Source organism: Pongo abelii, chromosome 13, assembly GCF_028885655.2.
Source record: "Pongo abelii isolate AG06213 chromosome 13, NHGRI_mPonAbe1-v2.0_pri, whole genome shotgun sequence".
NCBI classification, from domain to species: domain Eukaryota; kingdom Metazoa; phylum Chordata; class Mammalia; order Primates; family Hominidae; genus Pongo; species Pongo abelii.
The window spans coordinates 74,294,374-74,318,146 of NC_071998.2; the positions used below are offsets into that span (position 1 = coordinate 74,294,374).

Here is a 23,773-nt window from a genome sequence, read left to right on the forward strand (position 1 = left end):
AAATGTTGGAAAAGAAGAACAAAGTTCATGGATTCACACTTTGACTTCAAAATTTACTACATAATCAAGACAGTGTGGTACAGTCTGTCATAGGACAGACATATAGACCAATGGAATAAAATTGAGTCCAGAAATAAACCTGTGTGGTCAATTGGTTTTCAACAAATGTATGAAGACAATTTAATGAGGAAAGAATAGTTTTTTTCAACAAATTGTATTGACACAACTGGATATCTGCATGCAAAATAATGAAGTTGGACCCTTAACTCATACCATGTACAAAAACTAATTCAAAATTGATCAAAGACCCAATGTAAGACTTAAAACTGTAAAGTGCTCTTCTCCTTCCATCAAAGCTGGTTGGATGTGATTTCCATGCTCAGATACAATTTATGATACTTGCTTCTTTTGAGCATGCATACATTAGAAGAGCATTTTTTTGATCAGTATGTTTACATGTAGTTCTTACAGCTTTTTATATATGTGAGCTCAGAAACGTATTTCCATCTGAAAAAGCACCCCTAATTTTCTATTTCCTTACCCTGCTTTACTCTCTCCATAAGTAATATCACTGGACTATAAGTTCCTTGAGGGACAGGGCTTTTAGTTTTCAACTCTATCAGCAAAAATATAAAGGTTGATAGAAAATATAAAGCAGGAAAATGCCTATAAATTAAAAGCCTGTAGAAATTTCCATCTTTACATTTTAGCATTTACACATAGATGCCATTTTTTTATATTTTCAGGAAATAAATAACTTTAGCTACCAGCCCACCCTTTGGAAGAGGTACAGATTATTTCCCATATAAGAACTAAACCCCACGGTACTGGCCCATGTCTTGAAGGGTGAAGGGCCAACTAAACTCACATATCAAATGCTTAAACCTAGCTTCCTTTCTCATGGGAGATACTGAATTTTGTAATAAACCTTACTAAGAATACCTCATACCACTTAAGGTAACTCAGGAAAACTATGTTAGTATTCTTCTTTTCTGATTTATTTGTTCACAATCCACTAGAATACTTACGATTGTAGGTTCCATTACCCTTAAAGTCTTGACCTTCTCTTTCCTTGGCTGCTCAGGTCATAGGTGCTGTGATCTAGAGACAAAATATTCCTTACACTGGCAGATACTTGCAAACTAAGGGGAATGAGCTTCCCCCTGAATGTTTATGAAGGAGAGGCCACTGTGGTAATGTTAAATTTAATACACTTGTTGTATTTAGGAGCTAAAAGTCTCAGATGCTAAATGAGGACTGATTTGCTTTTTATTTGATCATATACCTATACATGTGCAAAAAAATTAACTTCTTGTTTTATAGTTTCTTTGGGGAAAAATAGTTTAAAATTCTTATCAGTTTTAAGAAAAGTTATTTTCCAGCCATAGTTCAATAGCTCACAAATGTAACTGTTACTAAAAAAATAAGTAATAAATAGCCAAAAACTGGTGGCCAAAGATCCAGTAAAAAACATCCTCTTTCACTCATAAATCAAAGAAATAGTCATGAAGCACTTCTATGCATATAAAAATAGATTCAGCAAGTCTTTAAAATATTTTTGCTAGAATTCACATTAATCTTCCCAGAGAATACTCTTATTTATACTGTTGAAACATACATAACTAAAATTGGGAATTTGTTTAGAAGATATATATAACTAAAACTGAGAATTTGTTTAGAAGATGTCTTATGATTTGCATATATATAAAATAAACAACCATGTGTGCCAAACAGTTATCCCATTTTGACATCCAACTGTATGGAAAACCTACTTATAATTTAATCTTAAACATATATGATGCTTCAATTTTCAAAGTGCTTTCATTTGATAAAGCAAGACTATGTAACAAAAATATTTACTATGTAACAAAAATAGTAATTTCCCTCCTAATTACTTTGTGTTTCATTTGAAAAATATGATTTTGATATCAAATGCAGGGTAGTGATTCATAAATAGTTTTTTAAAGGCTGTTTGGTTTAGAAAATATCATTTAATGTACTCTATTAATAAAATTACAGCCTGTGTCATTCTAGTCATGTCTAACAGCTGGTGACACCTGGAGCGAGCCAGGAAAATGTCTAGTGAAACAGATGGGCTTAGCCCCAGGCCTTGAATGGAACAATTCAGATGCTGTCCAACCCTCCCAGGTGATGGGAATTTCAAAAGGAGATTAACTCCTCAGTATTAAAATACCTTGCCTTGTTCCCATTATTCCCATCTAGAAAAAGCATGCTGGAAAGTAACAACAAAACTTTGACTTTAATAGTTATAAATTATGAAAATTATCAGTTAGTTGAACTCAGATAACTCCTCACTCCTTTTCATTCCTAGAGGATAGACAGTGAAGTGCAACTACAGCCCGCAGATGAAAATGAATAACATTAATCCAGCCCCTCAAGGCAGGCGAGTAGCTGCTGGTTTGTAATCTTGAATTAAAGTTTTTTTATACACAGGTTTTTCGGTAGACAAATTCAGGGACATTTTAGCAGAGGGAAAAAAATAAGCAAAATAGTTGAGATATCATTGTTTTACAAAAATCCCATTTTGCCTACAGCAATTTTTTTGTTTGTTTTGGCATATCATTCATGGTTCTTCAAAGGTAAAATCACTTAAGTCCTAACTGCTTTCCTTCAGTGTATGTTGTTAAGCCATTGGAATTTACCACAAACTGCTATTTCTTGTAATTCTCTATTGAATGGCTCCATAATTTCTATTCAAATTCAATCTAGGATGGCTTCTTTTCATAATACCCTAAGTGAATAGTAAACATAGGAAAAGGAACCAGTATAAAAATATACCAGTATGAAAAATAAAAACCAGTATAAAAAATAAAAACCAGTATAAAAAAGTTATTTTTTAATGGCAAAGTCAGTACTAACCAAGAGTATTCTTTAGTGTTTAGAGATAGCCAAAGGTTGAATTTAAGTTTCAGTCCTTATGCCAGAGAAATATATTCTCTCAAAATATTTTTTGAAAATCCTTTGCTTGTCTATGGAATGCTTTCAAATAAACCTCTTTCCCCTGTCTCCCTCCCGCTCCAGTCATCTGTCTTAGAGCTATTGGAATCCTGGATCATTGTGGGAAATGAAAGGTAAGTAAGTACATGCCTATGATTTGTTGTTGGTAAGTGTGGTGTGGGTCCAAGGAATGGTTCGTTTAAAAATAAGACACTTTAGACCACATAACTTTTTTTTTTTTTGAGACGGAGTCTCCCTCTGTCGCCCAGGCTGGAGTGCAATGGCGCGATCTTGGCTCACTGCAACCTCTGCCTCACGAGTACAAGCAATTCTCCTGCCTCAGCCTCCCAAGCAGCTGGGGCTATAGGTGTGTGCCACCATACTCGGTTAATTTTGTATTTTTAGTAGAGATGGGGTTTCATCATGGCCAGGCTGGTCTTGAACTCCTGACCTCGTGATCCACCTGCCTCAGCCTCCCAAAGTGCTGGGATTACAGGCATGAGCCAATGTGCCTGGCCGATCACATAACTTCTAACAATATTTACCACATTGGACTTGAAAAATTATACCTTGCTTTATATATGTACTGTAGTAAGCTTGAAAACACAATAATACAGTATACAAATAAGGTTTTAAAATAATTCCTTTTCTACTTTAGTTATATAATTATTAATAGATAGTTTTAAATTTCCAAGAATCATTAAGTATACATTTAAAAAAATTTTTTTTATTATTTTTATTATTATGTAAGTTTTAGGGTACATGTGCACAATGTGCAGGTTAGTTACGTATGTATACATGTGCCATGCTGGTGCGCTGCACCCACTAACTCGTCATCTAGCATTAGGTATATCTCCTAATGCTATCTCTCCCCGCTCCCCCCACCCCACAACAGTCCCCAGAGTGTGATGTTCCCCTTCCTGTGTCCATGTGTTCTCATTGTTCAATTCCCACCTATGAGTGAGAATATGCGGTGTTTGTTGTTCTTGCGATAGTTTACTGAGAATGATGATTTCCAATTTCATCTGTGTCCCTACAAAGGACATGAACTCATCATTTTTTATGGCTGCATAGTATTCCATGGTGTATATGTGCCACATTTTCTTAATCCAGTCTATCATTGTTGGACATTTGGGTTGGTTCCAAGTCTTTGCTATTGTGAATAGTGCTGCAATAAACATACGTGTGCATGTGTCTTTATAGCAGCATGATTTATAGTCCTTTGGGTATATACCCAGTAATGGGATGGCTGGGTCAAATGGTAAAAAAATATTTAATTTTCTATTCTTTTCTGTTGTGAATGGTTTTGTTCCTTGGGCATATAGGGATCTCTCATTATAATAGACTATGAGATTGTTGTATTTTTCTCTTAAAGTACTGTAGATAACTCAATAGAGCTGTGTGTTATAATTAACCAGTAGAACATAATATCTAATTCAATATATTTGGGTTCAAATTACACTGTTAGCATTTCAAATAGTGCCAATTCTGTTGACTGCAGAAATTCCTAGAAGGAAATATAAAAACAGACAAATGAGAACTATGCAAAATATCAAAAGCCATCATTATAATATCAACTTTTTCTGGGATTTCTTTTCATAATTTCCTTTGTTCTAATTACCTCCATGTTGGAGTCATGTTGGGGTCAACATGAAAGCCATTATAAAAATCAAACACTATTTCAGTGTTTGATGCTTTCTCTTTGTATGCAGTACATTCCAAGGAATGGAAGGAATCGCAGCAGTCAACCTTGGTGTAGGCAATAAGGGGTGCATTGTTTACAGATAATTTAAAAACAACAAAACCTATGAAAAGTCAGCCTGCTTTTATCAGCAGCAATGACAGTGATAAAATACTTCTCATTGGGCAGAGGCTCCCCAGTACCCTACCCTTGGTGTACTTCTGCCAACATAAGCTCAAAAGTACTACATGCCCAATGCTTTTGAGATGCTTATTGCAAATGGATCTCATTCTCGCCTTTATTTTCAATTTTTGAAAATATAAATGTAGAAGAATATATTATCAGTGTTAATTAAGGCAGCCTACAATCTGTTACAACTTTAAATGTTTAAAATATACATAATGAATTTTTTTTTAAAGTCCAATGAAGTTGAGAGAGGAATTGTGGACATAAATAACTTTCTACCTGAACTTTCAAATACTGATACCCCACTGTTTTAAAGTCACGAGTAGGTGCCTAAGGAAATAAGTGAAAGATCAAAATATGTCATACTTGCATTTAATGTATGAGAATTTGTTTTGACCACAGAACCGAACTCCCACCAAGGATTTCACTCCCTGATAGTCATTCCAAAACTTAGTATAAGACTTTTATTTTTTTCTATATAAGGAATTTAGTCTCAAATAAGCATTCCTCACTTTACTGGCCTAGACTGAACAAGGCAATGGCTAGTAGCAATCTAGTCCACAGTTAATGAAGATCATATTTTTGCTGACTCCTTGGACCCTGAGTTCATGAAGATATGAAGAATTGAGGCAACAACAAAAAAATACATTAACAAAAAGAAAGCAAACATTAAAGCACAAAAGCACCTTCATCAATGTTCTCACCACCTGTGGTTCCCAACGTAAAGAATTTTCCATCTCTGTTAGCTATAACACTCTAGAGTTAGGAAAGTAACTAGTACTTTACAAATATTTTTCCTTTCAAATGCTTTATTACAGTTAGAGGAAAAACTAACATAATGAACAAAAAAAAGAAAACCACAAACATTTTATATACATGCAAAAAGGCAATAAAGTGACAAAATGTTTAGAAAAAGCATGTGAAAAAGAGTAAAATCATTATTAGTATATGTAAAAAAATAATTTTACTTGCCTTGGGTAGGTGTCTAATTTTTTTCTTTTGTGAGAACACCGACTAAACTAGAATGACCAGAGGTTCATTTCCAGAATATATTATTCACGACGTTATTTATATGTGTGTTAGCATATGTGGCATGAAATCTGTCATATATATAAAGGATATATGTTTAACCAAAAGGAAGAAAAACACCATACCTTTGTTATTTAGAAATCAACTCACAATTGCATAATCAAACCTAATTATTGTTGTTTTGATATAAATTTTCTTGCTTTATTAGTGAGTTGGCTTTGAGGAAATGTGTATTTCCACAGGTAAAACAAGTATGTGTTAATTTCTTGAGCAAGTAGGATTCCAGTATCAGAATACATTCTTAAATGAATTTTTCCTAAATAACACATAGCACATTACTTAATCTTATAAGGAACTTATTATTAGGATCTTTATTAATAAATATTTATTTAAAAATATTGCTGTGCTTAAAGGCACTGACCTTTGGCCATTATATATATCTATATCTATATATATATATGTGTATCTATATATACATTATAGCTATATAATATGATATAAAATATGATATGAAATAATATAAAGTGAAATAATGTATAATGTATACCCTATATCTATATCTATATACAACTATATATATAATACTATATATATACAAGTGTTTATATACAAGTGTATATATTATAATGGTAAAAGGTCAGTGCCTTCAACAAAGCACAGCAATAATATATTTAAATAAATATGTATTTATTAACAAAGGTCCTAATTATAAGTTCCTTGTAAGATTATGTGCTATGCCTTAATTAGAAATAATTAATTTACACATACTTGTTTTACCTATGGAAATACAAACACATTTCCTTATATACTTGTATATGTACGTGTATATATATATATATATGAGAAATATATATAATAATGGCAAAAGGTCAGTGCATTTATACATACTTATAATGTGTATGTTTTACCTTTGGTTTGTATGATTTATATTTATATATAAATATACATAAATTTATAAAAATAGAAGACTAGCTGGAAACCAGAATCTGACTTCAAACAGTCCCTGGTAAAAATAAAATTTCCCAGTTAGTTTGTAAATTAGTTTTTTGAAATTTAGAAAATAGTATCTCATTGGACCAATATTTATAAACTGTTTCATTCCCAGGTAAGTCCACAGAAATCTATTTAATTTAAATAAATTTTAGTACCATGCTTAAGAGATAAACTATTTTCCTTTTTATAAGTTTGTTTTGTTTTGGTTTGTTTCCTAAAGGAACTGGTTTTTAGCAAGGAGACCAAGAAACTCTACTCCCTAGGGGCTAGCAATGAGAGAAAGGAAGCCTTAAGTCTTTGAGCACAGGGTGACAGTTTGGGTCCTATGTGAGATGATCAAATCCACAGCAACAGAGGAAAGGACAAAAGGAAAAGGTCTGTAGCAGCACTACATCAGAAAAAATGGATTCAGCAAGGAAGTGGGTGACTCTGAGTAAGCATCCATGTCAGGATGGTTTTGCTACAGCCCCCAACCAAACATTAATTAGTTTAAGAAACTCAACTTCGGTTTACAAGTGTTTTGGAAAAGTAACAAAGAACAACATAAGGAACAAAATAATTCCTCAGGTCATTACAATGGATGTTTCCTATAACTGAAAAATATGGTTAAAAAGTGCAAACTACATTTGGTGTGCAAACTGTTTAGTTCTTAATTCCAAACTAAATTGTACATTATATAGTAAAATTTTGACCAGAAAAACTTGGAGATTTTAGTAAAAATTTCATTGACATATTTACAGCCCCAATGTAGTTTGGCCGGTATGCAAAGCCTGACTAAGGAGGTTATAGAAAAAAATATCAGACTTAAGCCCATCAAATCATTAAAGATGCTTTGGCAAGACTTCAAGCTTTACAGACATACTCCATGTGACCAGAGATGTCATAACCAGTGTTCTTTCTCTTGAAATGTTAGAATGCTTTAGTTTTATTCCATAATTTCCATGTTCCATGGAACAGCATTAATTTCTCCCAATTTTAGTAACATAATGAGAGATATATTGAGTGTATAGAGCAGGAAAGACATGAAAACTTACATTGCATAATATTAGCAAACAAAAAAGATAGCATTATAAATTTTTAAAAATCCAAAAAAATTCCAGAAACAGAACAGTGAGCATGTTTAAAAAGTCAAGACTGACCATTTCTGTGAGCTCTGAGGACTGTAAATGAGCCTCAATCCATAAAGCTGAGGTTGTCTTAGCCCACATATGCAGCAGGTGACTCCCTCTGACAAAAGCAAGATTTAGCTGGATCTTTTAAAAAATAACAATATACTTGTATTTGAGAATAACAATAATATAGTTATATTGTAACATACTTTTATAATGTACATTTATATTATATAATAATACATACTTGATAGATATTTTAGTCTATTACTAGTTTTATTCTTCAAATATGCCTGGAAAAACATTTAAGCATATTTATAAATGTAAATATTTAAATGTTATCAAGTATTGGAAAACATGTTTGATTACTATGGGAATATCAACTAAAACTCCCCAAATATATATAGAAGATGTACACATCTATAGCATATAAAAGAATTAGGGATTCCTTCCTCCCCTTCTTCCTTTATTCTGAGGAAAGAGGTAGTGAACTTGAGCTTTAGTTTTTAACAGGTTAGAAAAAGGAATCTTTTTACATATCTACTAAAAGTTCTATTATTAAATGTCTAAGTTTTTAAGTCCCTTGGTTTCCTAGATACTTCAATGGAATCAGCAGCCATTGATCCAATGCCAACTCCAAGACTGGAACGTCGCAATGATAGTTCCAAGGCGGAAATTTGACGTAATTCTTTTCGACACAGTTTTACAGGTATAACACCATGAAGTTGTCCCACATTTCCCACAACCTGAATTTGGGATGACAGTCGACTGTGAGATTTTGTAAACTGATTATCATCTATTTCTGTTTTATTCTCATTACCTAACATATGCCCACTGGGGGGTGCTAAAGAACTATGAATTGGAGGTAATTCTGGGATATCTTCCCAGAGCTTTTGAGGATTTGGCTTTGTTCTTAAGCTGCTTGCTGAACTGTCCATTTCTCTTTCTCTTCCACTTAATTTCATACTTTCAGGTCTGGATGCCCATTTTAATTCTTCTGAAAGCATGCCTCCTTCTTCTGGTTTCAGGACTCCATCTCCAGCCTCATGATCTAAAAATAATGCCCAAACCAAGACATTAGATATTATTTCCTCAAAATTAGGTATTTTAATCAAAACATCTTAACGTAAATACATTATTATCATCCAATATGCATAATGTTTTTCAACTTTTTTGTTAAATGACTTATTTTAGATGAACAGATGTGTGAATATGAATATTTTTATTTCACTTATAGGCATCTTGCATGTGAATAACTCACAACTTTAATTCATGGAACAAATTGAGAAATAGTCTTTTTTGGGGGTTTGGTACTCCCTGGAAACATAAGAGTGCTTTGGGCGCCTCTGGTGCCTTTCCATGCCTGCCTTCTCTGCTGTTCTTGCTACTAGTGAATTCTAAATCATGGCCAAGTGATGCCAGCACTGGATAATATTGGCTCTGCCCCATATCTCGAGGGAAAACTCTGGGACTTGGCATTATATGTGTGGAAATCTGGCCTTGGTTGGCACTCCCAGCATGATAGCGGGGTTCTGCTGTCTGAATGTACTCTGGGGTGTGTGCCACAATTTCTGTCATCAAAATGGAGATGAGAGAATATGCCTCGATGGGGACACCCCACTGGAATTAGAGTGAAGAGATCAAAGCTAGAGGTTCTTAAATCAAAGAATATCTAATAGCAAAGACAAAAACTTGCTTAAGGGAAATGCATACAGGTACTAGACCTACTATGATGAAAAATGCTAACTTCAACATATTGATGCATGCTTAGTACACTTTTAGTCCTGCAAAGACAAAGTTTTGTTTTTTTTTTGTTTTTTTTTTGTTTTTTTTTGAGACGGAGTCTCGCTCTGTCGCCCAGGTTGGAGTGCAGTGGCGTGATCTCGGCTCACTGCAAGCTCCGCCTCCTGGGTTCATGCCATTCTCCTGCCTCAGCCTCCCGAGTAGCTGGGACTACAGGCGCCCACCACCACACCCGGCTAATTTTTTGTATTTTTAGTAGAGATGGGGTTTCACCGTGTTAGCCAGGATGGTCTCGATCTCCTGAACTCAGGTGATCCGCCTGCCTTGGCCTCCCAAAGTGCTGGGATTACAGGCATGAGCCACCGCACCTGGCCCAGTCCTGCCAAGACAAAGTTTTAAGACACAGGTTGCACATTGGCAGCTCTCAAGCCAAATCTGGCCCATAGACATGTTTTGCTTGGCCTATAATGTTAGTAATACTTGACCCAAGATTTAAAAATTGAAAAGTTTCATATAAAAATATAGATTTACAGCTTTTCTAGAAAAACTATAAGAGTTAACAGTTTCTGAATTGCAACAGCAGCTGGAACACAGTTGCCACTGACCATTTAGATGACTGCTGCAGTCCCCACTGCTCACTCTGGTTCAGGTAGGCATTCTAGTTTGTAACCCCTGGCTTAAAACATAACTGACTCTCTAGTTTTTAAAATTCTCTCAAAATCAAATAACCTGAACTAGCAAATGATCTAGATCCTCGTACATGGAACTCATACTAAGTTGACGACAGACAGTGGCTCCCAAACTCTGCAGTACATCAGAGTCACTGGGAAGCTTTAAAAAATCCTGTTTCCTAGCTGGGTGCAGTGGTTTATGCCTGTAGCCCCAGCTACTTGAGAGGCTGAGGTGGGAGGATTGCTCAAGCCCAGGAGTTTGAGGCTGCAGTGAGCCACGAATATATCACTACACTCCAGCCTGGGCAACAGAGCAAGACCCCAACTCTAAAAAAAGATCCTGCTCCCCAGGTGACAGTATCTGGGGGAAGGAGTAAGGCATCTTATTTTCAAAAGATCGTAAGAAAAGAGGCTCATTGCTGAGGCTCACTCCAAAGCCCACTTGGATTTTTCACAAGAAAGTTTCCCTCTTCCAGAATTTTATAATTGAGGGAACCGACTAGGGAAAGCTTAATTTGCCCAAGGTCAGACAACTAGTGAAAGAAGTAAGGATTCCAACCCAGATCTTTTGACTCTATTATCCTTACATATAGTTTTATAGTGATTTAAATTGATAACAAGGATAGGTTTAAATACAAGTAGAGAGAATGTAGGTTCATATAAAACTGATTTTATCCTCATGTTAGAAAACATATACACTGTAACAGAGGGATGACCATCAAGTGACCAAGATATTTTAGTCAAAAGATGAATTTTTCTGCAGTTTGAAAATGCCAAAAATATTCAAAGAAAATGTAAGTCTTTTAGGCAGTCTTCTATCAAAACCCACTGAACCGCCAGGCACGGTGGCTCACGCCTATAATTCCAGCACTTTGGGAGGCCAAGGCTGGTGGATCACCTGAGGTCAGGCGTTTGAGACCAGCCTGGCCGACATGGTCTCTACTAAAAATACAAAAAATTAGCCGGGCCTGGTGGCGGCGCCTGTAATCCCAGCTACTCAGGAGGCTGAGGTAGGAGAATCGTTTGAACCTGGGAGTTGGAGGCTACAGTGAGCTGAGATAGCACCATTGCACGCCAGCCTGGGTAACAAGAGTGAAACTCCATTCAAAAACAAAAAACAAACAAAAAAAACACTGCACCAAATACCAAGATAGTTATTAACTAGGATACTGATTATTAAGCATGTAAAACATTTTATGGAACTCAGAGTTTGATATAAATTGCTATATTTTATAATTCAAACAAACCTTGTTTCAGGTCATTATATTAGAGTAGCATTATGAGACAGGATATAGTGTAAACTATATCCCCAATATAATTGCAACTGTATATTTTAAAGCATGGGGAAAATATGAAAAGAATTATGCTCAAATGTGGGTAGGATTATAACTGATTTGTTTTCTTCATTTTCAGATTTTTCTATAATGACTATACATTATTTTTATAGCCAAAAATAGAAGTATTTTAAATGTTTCTAGATAGAATAGCAAATTAGCTGAAATAGTATCTCCAACGTTATTATCAAGACTAGACTCCTTGGGTAAATTGGTCAGAACAGTGTTGTTCTCATTTTACACCTCTCCAAGATTAACTATGTTTTAGATTTGTGTGTTTGTTTGGTTAAAGAGCAGGATGAAGATCCAGATTTCTTAAACCTGTATACCACCATACTACATTATTATTTTAAAGAAATGTCTAGTAGACTCGGTGGCGTAAACATGGGCCATTTACAAACTAGATGTCTAATATCAGATACCTCAAATTTGACAGTAGACTTTTTTTCAAAGCTAAAGTGGTCTTATGTTGATTATTTTGTTTCTTACTTGATACTTGTTTACTTTTTAATTTTTGGCAAGTAATGTTTCAAGTTAAAGTTTTAGCTATATATAGCAGGCAGTATTTCAAGTAAATGAGTTACATCAGTAAACACCTCTGTATTACTATACTGAGAATCAGAAAGTGTAATCTCTTTGGCAGGATTTGTATGTTTGTATCACATCTTTATCCTCAGATAGCTTTTATCTTGGAATACTGAACCAGCAGTCAGAAGATGAGGGACATTAGACTATGTTATAGTTATTGTTCTGTCCATAAGTCACTTGCCTTCTCTAAGCGTCAATTCCCTCATCTGAAAATGGAGTTAGCAGACCCCAGCCTATCCTGAATTTGAGGGCTAAAGGGAATTATTTTTGAAAATGTCTATACATGATAAATGTCACAAATATAAGTTAGCATTTTTTTTTTTTTGAGACAGAGTTTTGCTCTTGTTGCCCTGGTCAGGGTGCAAAGTCGCGATCTCAGCTCACTGTAACCTCCGCCTCCCGGGTTCAAGCGATTCTCCTGCCTCAGCCTCCTGAGTAGCTGGGATTACAGGCATGCACCACCACACCCGGCTAATTTTGTATTTTTTAATAGAGACGGGGTTTCACCATGTTGTTCAGGTTGGTCTCGAACTCCTAACCTCCGGTGATCCACCCGCCTTGGCCTCCCAAAGTGCTGGGATTACAGGCGTGAGCCACCGCACCTAGCCAATTCTACTTCTATTACATATTCAGCATATATCACTTCATTGCTCCTCCATATTATTTTTCACTGGTCTTACATCTTGTGTGCCCATCTTTAAGTAGTTTTCTTTCCAGGTAAAAAATGCATGTGTGTCTAAAAGATTTTAAAGTCAACTTTTCATAAACCATATTAAATTATCAAAGTTATTAGAATTAAGTTATTAGAATTATTAGAAATTATTAGCTAATTATTTTATAAAATGTAGACTTTATTATTTTAGAAATATTGATTCCTCTCTATTCAGCTATCTTAAAGAGGGTATATTTTAATCATAGCAATATATTACCTTCATAGTATTTTTTACTTTTGCAAAGTATATTTTGTCATGTTATTTCATTTAGGAATGTACTAAATCTACATATCTACATATAATTATACAAGGAAACATCTTTGTCTCAAAAATAGGTTCTATTACATTTTTTAATGTCCAGGCGTCATGATATATAAAAAGACCTGATTTATCTTAAAAATACATACTTTTACTCTTACCTACCATCCATCTTTTTTTGTGATAATCAGAAAGCTTAATTTACTATAAAATAGGAAAACAACAGCTATGTTAGATTATATAGTTAATTTAGGGATTAAATGAGTTAAGGTCTACAAGCCCCTGCCACATGGCAGACAATCAATAATTGATCATTTCCTTTGCATCTATAAATTTGTTCATTCACTTCTCATGTGGTTCTACCTTAGACACGATTTTTGTTTACAGAGACAAATAGAAGTATCTAATCCTAAATAACCCAATCAATTGGTAAAGGCTATACTATAAAGCTGGCATGACTTCACCAAATGCTAGAGAAACAGTGTTAAGAGTGACAACACTAAAAGTCTTACACTCTGATGGTGCTAGTTGCCGCCGAATTGCTTCCCCTACCAGTTCCTTAAGTTTCTTCTTATGATCCCGGCTGGTTTTCTTATAGAAATAAAGATCTTTTTCCAACTGCTGGATTTTATCTTCATATGTTTTGAAAGTTTCCATAATGCCTTCTCCATCTTGTTCTATACAACAAAAATTTGCATTTAAAATCAGTTTTAAATAAATGATGCAAAATTATGTTTTTGTTTGTTTCTTTGTTTTTTGAGACGGAGTCTCGCACTGTCGCCCAGGCTAGAGTGCAGTGGTGTGATATGCTCAGCTCACTGTAAGCTCCGCCTCCGGGGTTCACACCATTCTCCTGCCTCCGCCTCCCAAGTAGCTGGGACTACAGGTGCCTGGCACCACACCTGGCTAACTTTTTTGTATTTTTAGTAGAGACGGGGTTTCATCATGTTAGCCAGGATGGTCTCGATCTCCTGACCTCGTGATCCGCCCGCCTCGGCCTCCCAAAGTGCTGGGATTACAGACATGAGCCACCGTGCCCGGCTGCAAAATTATGTTTTAACATAGGCCCTTGACTATATTTAAAGGATAAGAAGCATGTTACACATATCTGCTACCTGAATGGGTTTGTTTTCAGCTACAATTTGGATTTTTCTGCCTGTAAAATTTCCCAAAGTAGGACTGAGCCCTTAGTCACCTCCATCCTACCCCCTACCAACCCTCACTCTTTCATAAGAATTTTTTTTGCAGTAGCTACCAACTAGACCTATCCTTAGAACACCAGAAGTAAGGTGTTTTCTATAAAAAGTTCAAGTTTGGAACTCTGTTCATTGGCTGCTTTAGTATCTTCTGTAAAGTTTATATCAGGAACTATGGTTATATAAAAAGTCACATGACTAGGATTTATAGGCCCAAGAAATATACAGCCAAAATCCCCACAAAAACCAAAACCTGTTAAAAGAGGCCATAAAGACTAAATCACAAAGGAAAACACCACAGAAAAAGAAGAGGGAATATAATCCAGCATAAAGTTCTAGTTTATGCCACAATATAACTTAAAGTTTCTAAACTTTAAGTTCACAGGTAATAAAGTTTAGAAACTTTATTAATATTTTCATTAATATTTATGAATGTCTAACATTGTCTCCATTGGGTTATGCTCTTGAACCAGTGAAATCCAGTTTACTAACCTTCAGGAAAAACATAATTTCAGACCTACTCTCCCCTACTGGCATATTTATAAAATGATCCTACTGGTTTATGATTTTCTTTGGTTACAATTGGCTGTTTTGTAGAATTTTGTTTAAGTATATTTGTATATTTTAAATTAGTCCATCATCTTGTTTTAAAAAATACTTAAAATTAATGAGATCATAAATCAGAATCCCCATAAAGTATGTCATATAAATCAACTTAATTTTATGTCTGATATTCAGTTGAAATTAGAAAATTCATGAATTGTTAACATTGTCAGTTATAACTTTGTTTTTATTCTATTTTCTATTACTATTACTTTTGAGACAGCGTCTCACCCTGTTGCCCAGGATAGAGTGTGTAGTGGTGCAATCATGGCTAACTACAGCTTCAACCTCCTGGGTTCAAATAATCTTCCCACCTCAGCCTCCGGGGTAGCTGGGACCACAGGCACATGCCACCATGCCTGGCTTAATTTTTTAAATTTTTGGTAGAGATGGTGTGATGGTTACTACTGAGTGTCAACTTGATTGGACTGAAAGATGCCAAGTATTGATGCCAAGTACTGAGTGTGTCTGTGAGAGTGTTGCCAAAGGAGGTTAACATTTGAGTCAGTGGGCTGGGGAAGGCACACCCACCCTTAATCTGGTGGGAACCATCTAATCAGCTGCCAGCGAATATAAAGCAGGCAGAAAAAGGCGAGACTGACCTAGCCTCCCAGCCTACATCTTTCTCCCATGCTGGATGCTTCCTGTCCTCGAACATCAGACTCCAAGCTCTTCAGTTTCGAGACTCAGACTGGCTCTCCTTACTCCTCAAGCTTGCAGACAGCCTACTGTGGGAACTTGTGATTGTGTAAGTTAATAATAAACTCCCCTTTATATATATAGAGAGAGAGATATAGACATTTATATAGATAGCTATATATATTTATATTTATAAAGATATCTATATCTATGTCTATATATCTCCTATTAGTTCTATCCCTCTAGAGAACCCTGACTAATACAGGTTTTGGTACTAGGAGTGGTTCTAAAGGAACAGAATATTAAGGATGGAGTTCTTTTGTTGGTTTTGGGGTTTCTGGAGTTGGCTGCTTAATCTGATTAGACCCAAAAATGCTAAGGACTCTACTCCTAATAGTATGGAGAACACTGATAGTCCTTGACATGAACTGTTTACAGAATTATGCAAAATAAATGCATTTGACACTCATGATTCACTGCTCGTGAGAGGCAAGGAGTTTAGTGACTCTATGTAATAAATTTGACCATATGTGGAGAACTAAGAAACATAATGAAGCTGGTTGGTTGCTCCTAAGTTCAGTGGACAAAGTGATGAAAGAAAATGATGAACTCTTCTGCCTCAGTAAAATTTCTAGGGGTCCAGTGGTGTGGGGCCTGTCAAGATATTCCTTCTAAGGTGAAGGATAAGTTGCTGCATTCGGCCCTTCCTACAACCAAGAAAGAGGCACAATGCCTAGTGGGCCTATTTGGATTTTTAAGGCAGCACGTTCCTCATTTGGGTGTGTTACTCTGGCCCATTTATTGAGTAACCTGAAAGGCTGCCAGTTTTGAATGGGGTCCACAACAGGAGAAGGCTCTGCAATAGGTCCAGGCTGCTGTGCAAGCTGCTCTGCCACTTGGGCCATATGACCCAGCAGATCCAATGGTGCTTCAGGTGTCAGTGGCAGATAGGGATGCTGTTTGGAGCCTCTTGCAGGCCCCCATAGGTGATCATAGCAGAGGCCTCTAGGATTTTGGAGCAAGGCCCTGCCATCTTCTGCAGATAACTACTCTCCTTTTGAGAGACAGCTCTTGGCCTGTTACGGGGCTTTGGTGGAAACTGAACGTTTGACTATGGGTCATCAAGTCACCATGCGACCTGAACTGCCTATCATGAACTGGGTGCTTTCTGACCTATCTAGCTATAAAGTGGGTCGTGCACAGCAGCATTCCATCATCAAATGGAAATGCTATATATGTGATCAGGCTCAAGCAGGTCCTGAAGGCATAAGTTACATGAGGAAGTGGCATAAATGCCCATGGTCTCCACTCGCAACCCTGCCTTCTCTCCTCCAGCCTGCACTGATGGCCTCATGGGGAGTTCCCTATGATCAGTTGACAGGGGAAGAGAAGACTAGGGCCTGGTTCACAGATGGTTCTGCACGATATGCAGGCACCACCTGAAAGTGGACAGCTGCGGCACTACAGCCCCTTTCTAGGACATCCCTGAAGGATACCAGTGAAGGGAAATCTTCCCAGTGGGCAGAACTTCGAACAGTGCACCTGGTTGTGCACTTTGCATGGAAGGAGAAATGGCCAGATATGCGGTTATATACCAATTCATGGGCTGTAGCCAGTGGTTTGGCTGGATGGTCAGGGACTTGGAAGAAGCATGATTGGAAAACTGGTGACAAAGAATTTTGGGGAAGAGGTATGTGGATGGACCTCTCTGAGTAGTCAAAAACTGTGAAGATATCTGTATCCCAAGTGAGTGCTCACCAACGGATGACCTCAGCAGAGGAAGATTTTAATAATCAAGTGGATACGATAACCCATTCTGTGGACACCACTCAGCCTCTTTCCCCAGCCACCCCTGTCATTGCCCAGTGGGCCCATGAACTAGGTGGCCATGGTGGCAGGGATGTGGGCTCAGCAACATGGACTTCCACTCACCAAGGCTGACCTGGCTACGGCCACTGCTGAGTGCCCAATTTGCCAGCAGCAGAGACCAACACTGAGCCCTCAATATGGCACCATTCCTCAGGGTGATCAGCGAGCTACCTGGTGGCAGATTGATTATATTGGACCTCTTCCATCACAGAAAGAGCAGAGGTTTGTCCTCACTGGAATAGACACTTACTCCGGATGTGGGTTTGCCTGTCCTGCACGCAATGTTTCTGCCAAGATTACCATCCATGGACTCACAGAATGCCTTATCCACCGTCATGGTATTCCACACAGCATTGCCTCTGACCAAGTTACTCACTTTATGGCTAAAGCAGTGTGGCAGTGGGCTCATGCTCATGGGATTCACTGGTCATTCGCAGGATGAAGGTCCCCATCATCCTGAAGCAGCTAGAGAATGGCCTTTTGAAGTCACAATTACAACGCCAATTACATGACAATACTCTGCAGGGCTGGGACAAAGTTCTCCAGAAGGCCGTGTATGCTCTGCATCAGCATCCAGTATATGGTACTGTTTCTTCCATAGCCAGGATTCACGAGTCCAGGGACCAAGGGGTGGAAGTGGAAGTGGCACCACCCACCATCACCCCTAGTGATCCATTAGCAACATTTTTGCTTCCTGTTTCCGCAACATTACGTTCTGCTGGCCTAGAGGTCTTTGTTTCAGAGGAAGGAACACGGCCACCAGGAGACACAACAATGATTGCATTAAACTGAAAGTTAAGATTGCCACCTGGACACTTTGGGCTCCACCTACTGTTAAGTCAGCAGGCTAAGAAGGGAGTTACAGTGTTGGCTGGGGTGACTGACCCGGACTATCAAGATGAAATCAGTCTACTACTCCATAACAGAGGTAAGGAAGAGTATGCAAGAAATACAGGAGATCCACTAGGGCGTCGCTTAGTATTACCATGCTCTGTGATTAAGGTCAATTGGAAACTACAACAGCCCAATTCAGTCAGGACTACAAATGGTCCAGAGCTTTCAGGAATGAAGGGTTGGGTCACTCCACTAGGAAGAAAACCCACAACCTGCTGAGGTGCTTGCTAAAGGCAAAGGGAATACAGAATGGGTAGCAGAAGAAGGTGGTCATCAATACCAGCTACGACCATGTGACCAGCCGCAGAAACGAGGACTGTAACTGTCATATTTCCTCCTTATTTTGTTAAAAACATGTTTGTGCACATATACACTTGTACTAAGAAAATATCTTCATTTTATTTCCTTTTTCCTTTATCATGTGAATAAGATTTATTGACTTCACATCAGCATTTAAGTACTGTTAACTTTATGTAATAGCATTTGGGTTGGGGATTGGTGCATTTCCGGTTGTACGAAGGACAGTTGTATTATGTTAGGTGTAATAATAACCTTATTATTGTCTTTATTTGAAGATTATGTATGATCTCAGGAGATGTGTATGAGTTCAAGTTGACAAGGGATGGACTTGTGACGGTAAATACCGAGTGTCAACTTGATTGGATTGAAGGATGCAAAGTATTGATCCTGGGTATGTCTGTGAGGGTGTTGCCAAAGGAGGTGAACATTTGAGTCAGTGGGCTGGGGAAGGCAGATCCAACCTCAATCTGGTGTGCCATATAATAAGCTGCCAATGAATATAAAGCAGGCAGAAAAACATAAGAAGGTGAGACTGGCCTAGCCTCCCAGCCTACATCTTTCTCCCATGCTGAATGCTTCCTGTCCTCAAACATCAGACTCTAAGTTCTTTAGTTTTGAGACTCGGACTGGCTTCCTTGCTCCTCAAGCTTGCAGACAGCCTATTGTGGGACCTTGTGATCATGTAAGTCAATACTTAATAAACTCCCCTTTATATTTATATTATATAATAATATAAATCCTATATATTTTATATATCCTATATATCATATATCATATGATATATATATGCTATTCTGTCCCTTTAGAGATCCTTGATTAATACAGATGGGGTCCCACTATGTTGCTCAGGCTGCTTTCAAGTAAGCCTCCCACCACAACCTTCCAAAATGCTGGGATTATAGGCATGAGCCACTGCACCCAGCCACAACTTTGTTATGAACAATTTGTACAGCTATAGAAATGAATGACTTTTTTACTTTTTTTTTTTTTTTTTGAGACAGGTTCTTAACTCTGTCACCCAGGCTGGAGGGCAGTGGTGTGACCACAGCCACTGCAGGCTCGACCTCTGGGACTCAGGTGATCCTCCCATCTCATCCTCCCAAGTAGCTGGGACTACAGGCGCATGCCACCACGCTTGGCTAGTTTTTTGTATTTTTTGTAGAGGTGGGGTTTCGCCATGTTGTCCAGGCTGGTCTCGAACTTCTGGGCTCAATCAATCCTCTTGACTCAGCCTCCCAAAGTGCTGGGATTACAGGGATGACCACCATGTTTGGCCAAGTTTTTATATATTCTTATTTGGCTATAGCATGAACTTTTGTGGTATAATCTCAGTCACTTTAAAAAATATTAAAATATCAGTTTCAGAACTAAACTAAGGTAAGGAGAGCATGTTTGAATGTAATGATGTGTGAGATCTTGCAAGGAAATTGTCATTAGGCAACTGGTTGCTAATTAACCAGTGACAGAATTAACTTAGAAGCAAATTGCCTCAACACTCAAATTCACAGATTTTTCCAATTTTCTGCTTACTCAGGTTGCCTCTTCGAGATCCCTTTTGATCTATTTTCAGCTATGGATTCTTGAGAATCAAGACTAAGCAGCCTGAAATGAAGGAGTAAGAGTATCACCTAACAGTGATTTTGCTGCCATAGTAGCTGTTTGTATACTGGCCATATGCCTAGGTAAAATGAGGCCAGATCACTCTAAGAGTTTTCTATCAGAGTTGGTGGTGAACTACTGCTCACTGATAATGGTATGTGCCCATCAATGGCAGTATAATTTTGACCCAAGATATTACTTTAATGCATAAAATTTTATAATCAACTGATAATTATAACCAGAAATATAACTAGGAATATGACAGAACCTATCACTTTAATTTTGTGAGTGGAAAATAACTTAAATATGATAGTATTATATCCCTGGGAAATAAAAAAAAATTCAACTGTATACCAAAAAGCCTGAATCAATCCCACATTTCTACATAAAAACTAGATCAACAACAAGCTGACAGGATTGTAGCTGTTCTTATGTGCATACTGGAGGCAGGCAGAAGGGATGGCATTCCAAGCACGAATAGCCCTACAACAAAGTCAACTGTCCCAAAATGCGGCAGCCAAAACATGTAAAGCCCAAAAACTTGTCTAAGTAGCAACTATTTAAACACGTTGAGCTTTTAAGTGATCAAATTCTGCCCTATCTTCCTTCAGTACCCACACCTACACATCAACTTTACATAACTGTCAAAAGGGGAAGTTACCTTTGAAATGATGTAACAGCAACTGCATCTTTTGTTCGTGTTCCTTTTGCTGGAGGGTCAGTCTCCGGTCACACTGCAGTTTTAGATGGTCCAGTGCAGATTCTAATTCACGAACCATATTATCCCGTTCCAGAACTTTCATTTTCATTTCTTCATTATATAACTGTTGTTTCCGTTCAGCTTCTCGCAAATTCACCACCTAACAAATACATATGTTGACCTGTTAAGTGTGTCTTAGATAAGCTCATATAATAATCTACTTTTCTTAGGCTACCTCAAGATGAACTTCCTTAATCTCCATAGTGTAAATGATTCCTGCCAGGTATTGGGTCCTTAGGCAAATGCTTTGTAACATATTCACAAAACAACCTAACAGCCTTTTGAATTTGTTGGAATTCAGGCTGTGCACGGTGGTTCATGCCTGTAGTCCCAGCAGTTTGGGAGGCTGAGGTGGGGGGATCACTTGAGGTGAGGAGTTCCAGACCAACCTGACCAACATAGTAAAACCCCGTCTCTACTAAAAAATATATAAAATTAGCTGGGTGTGGTGGTGCACGCCTGTAATCCCAGCTACTTGGGAGGCTGAAGCAGGAGAATGGCTTGAACCTGGGAGGCGGAGGCTGCAGTGGAGCCAAGATCACCACATTGTACTCCAGCCTGGGTGCAAGAGCAAAACTCCGTCTCAAAAAAAAAAAAAAAAAAAAGAATTTGTTGGAATTCTGAATTGATGACACTTCTTTTTTTTTTTTTTTTGAGAAGGAATCTCACTCTGTCACCCAAGCTGGAGTGCAGTGGCGCAATCTCGGCTCACTGCAAGCTCCGCCTCCCGGGTTCATGAAATTCTCCTGCCTCAGCCTCCCAAGTAGCTGGGACTACAGGCGCCTGCCACCACGCCCAGCTAATTTTTTGTATTTTTAGTAGAGATGGGGTTTCACCGTGTTAGCTAGGATGGTCTCGATCTCCTGACCTCTTGATCTGCCCGCCTCAGCCTCCCAAAGTGCTGGGATTACAGGCGTGAGCCACCGTGCCCAGCCGACACTTTCATTTTTAATACACTGTTGCTCTAATAATCACCCTTCCATAATTTCTTAAATGTAATCTATGCAGTTTACATTTCATAATTCTGTAACTTTATTTCTCTAGTCTAAGTGGATAGTCAGAGGGTAAAGATTCTTGAAACATCTAGACAATTCCAAGTTTTAACTCCAGAATGGATGTTATAAATAAGTGACAGTTTGGGTGTTTTGTTGTTGTTGTTGTTGTTAAGATGGAGTCTCACTCTGTCACCTCAGGTTGGAGTGCAGTGGTATAATCATAGCTCACTGCAGCTTCCAACTCCTGAGATCAAGTGATCCTCCCACCTCAGCCTCCCACATAGCTGGGACCACAGGTACATGCCATCATGCCTGGCTAAGTTTTTTAAAAAATTTTTTCATAGAGACAGGGTCTCACTATGTTGCCCAAGCTGGTCTTGAATTCCTGGCCTCAAGTGATCCTCCTGCCTTGGTGTCCCAAAGCACTGGGGTTATAGGCATGAGCCACCACACCCAGCCATGTTATGCATTTTGTCTACTGGATTCTTCCCTGCTGATGTGAAGTAAAAATACTTCAGACAATGTCTATATCACAGAACTTGTTAATAATCTAATGACCTCTCCAGAAAAATAATCATTAATACAAGGGTTCCCAGGATCAGAAAATCCACTGACCTTAGCCAGGTTGCCTTGCTTTAAGAGTAGCACAAGGGCCAGGCATGGTGGCTCACACCTGTAATCCCAGCACTTTGGGAGGCCAAGGCGGGAGGATCACGAGGTCAGGAGTTTGAGACCAGCCTGGCCAACATGGTGAAACCCCATCTCTACTAAAAATACAAAAATTAGGCGGGCATGGCAGCACATGCCTGTAATCCTAGCTACTCAGGAGGCTGAGGCTGGAGAATTGCTTGAACCCGGGGGGCGGAGGTTGCAGTGAGCCAAGATCACACCAGTCTGGACAACAGAGTGAGACTCCATCTCAGGAAAAAAAAAAAAAAAAAGAGCAGCATAAAGAGTTATCTATATCAGGCTGGGCGCGGTGGCTCACGCCTGTAATCCCAGCACTTTGGGAGGCCGAGGCGGGTGGATCATGAGGTCAGGAGATCGAGACCATCCCTGTCTAACATGGTGAAACCCCATCTCTACTAAAAAAAAAAATACAAAAAAAATTAGCCAGGCATGGTGGCGGGTGCTTGTAGTCCCAGCTACTCGGGAGGCTGAGGCAGGAGAATGGCGTGAACCTGGGAGGCAGAGCTTGCACTGAGCCGAGATCACGCCACTGCACTCCAGCCTGGGCGACACAGCGAGACTCTGTCTCAAAAAAAAAAAAAAAAAAAGTTATCTATGTCAAAGCACTCCACCATCTTTCTACCCTCCAAACACGCAGCAATAGGATGCACTCTCATCAATAACAATAACAGCAGCTTACTACTGATGATGATTATCCAAGAGGAGGCTGTGCATAACATTTTCATTTATCTTATTTCACAGAATTATAATTTTATTTAATTTTTTTGAGACAGGCTGTTGCTCTGTTGCCCCAGACTGAAGTGCAGTAGTGATCACACTCACTACAAACTCAAATTCCTGGGCTCATGTGATCCTCCTGCCTCAGCCTCCCAAGCATCTGGGACTACAGGTGTATGCTACCACACTCAGCTAATTCTGGTATTTTTTGTAGAGACAGGATCTCAAATTCTGGGCTCAAGTGATTC

At 38.2% G+C, this 23,773-nt stretch overlaps 1 protein-coding gene and 1 long non-coding RNA gene across 22 annotated transcripts in view; one reads left to right on the forward strand and one right to left on the reverse strand.

Moving 5' to 3' along the window:
* The window catches only part of LOC129047759 (uncharacterized), a 49,479-nt gene that overhangs the window by 10,979 nt on the left and 14,727 nt on the right, over window positions 1-23,773 (forward strand). For 2 of the 7 annotated variants that reach the window (XR_010136537.1, XR_010136538.1), the window contains exons 4-6: window positions 3,043-3,092; window positions 7,068-8,665; window positions 8,930-9,105. This is a non-coding gene — a long non-coding RNA (uncharacterized LOC129047759). Of the gene's footprint in view, window positions 1-2,332; window positions 2,419-3,042; window positions 3,093-7,067; window positions 8,666-8,929; window positions 9,106-23,773 lie in introns of those variants that run through there. The other 5 variants (XR_010136534.1, XR_010136533.1, XR_010136535.1 and 2 more) reach the window with 4 other exon arrangements.
* KIF27 (kinesin family member 27) overlaps window positions 5,273-23,773 on the reverse strand; it is an 88,027-nt gene continuing 69,526 nt past the window's right edge. For 10 of the 15 annotated variants that reach the window (XM_024252802.3, XM_054520096.2, XM_054520095.2 and 7 more), the window contains 3 exons: window positions 21,025-21,223; window positions 13,776-13,940; window positions 8,214-9,007 (listed from right to left, as the gene is read on the reverse strand). In XM_024252802.3, coding sequence (XP_024108570.3) covers window positions 8,523-9,007; window positions 13,776-13,940; window positions 21,025-21,223 — 849 coding nt within the window. In that variant the 3' untranslated portion in view covers window positions 8,214-8,522. Of the gene's footprint in view, window positions 9,008-13,775; window positions 13,941-21,024; window positions 21,224-23,773 lie in introns of all 15 variants that reach the window. The other 5 variants (XM_054520103.2, XM_063714259.1, XM_054520105.2 and 2 more) reach the window with 2 other exon arrangements.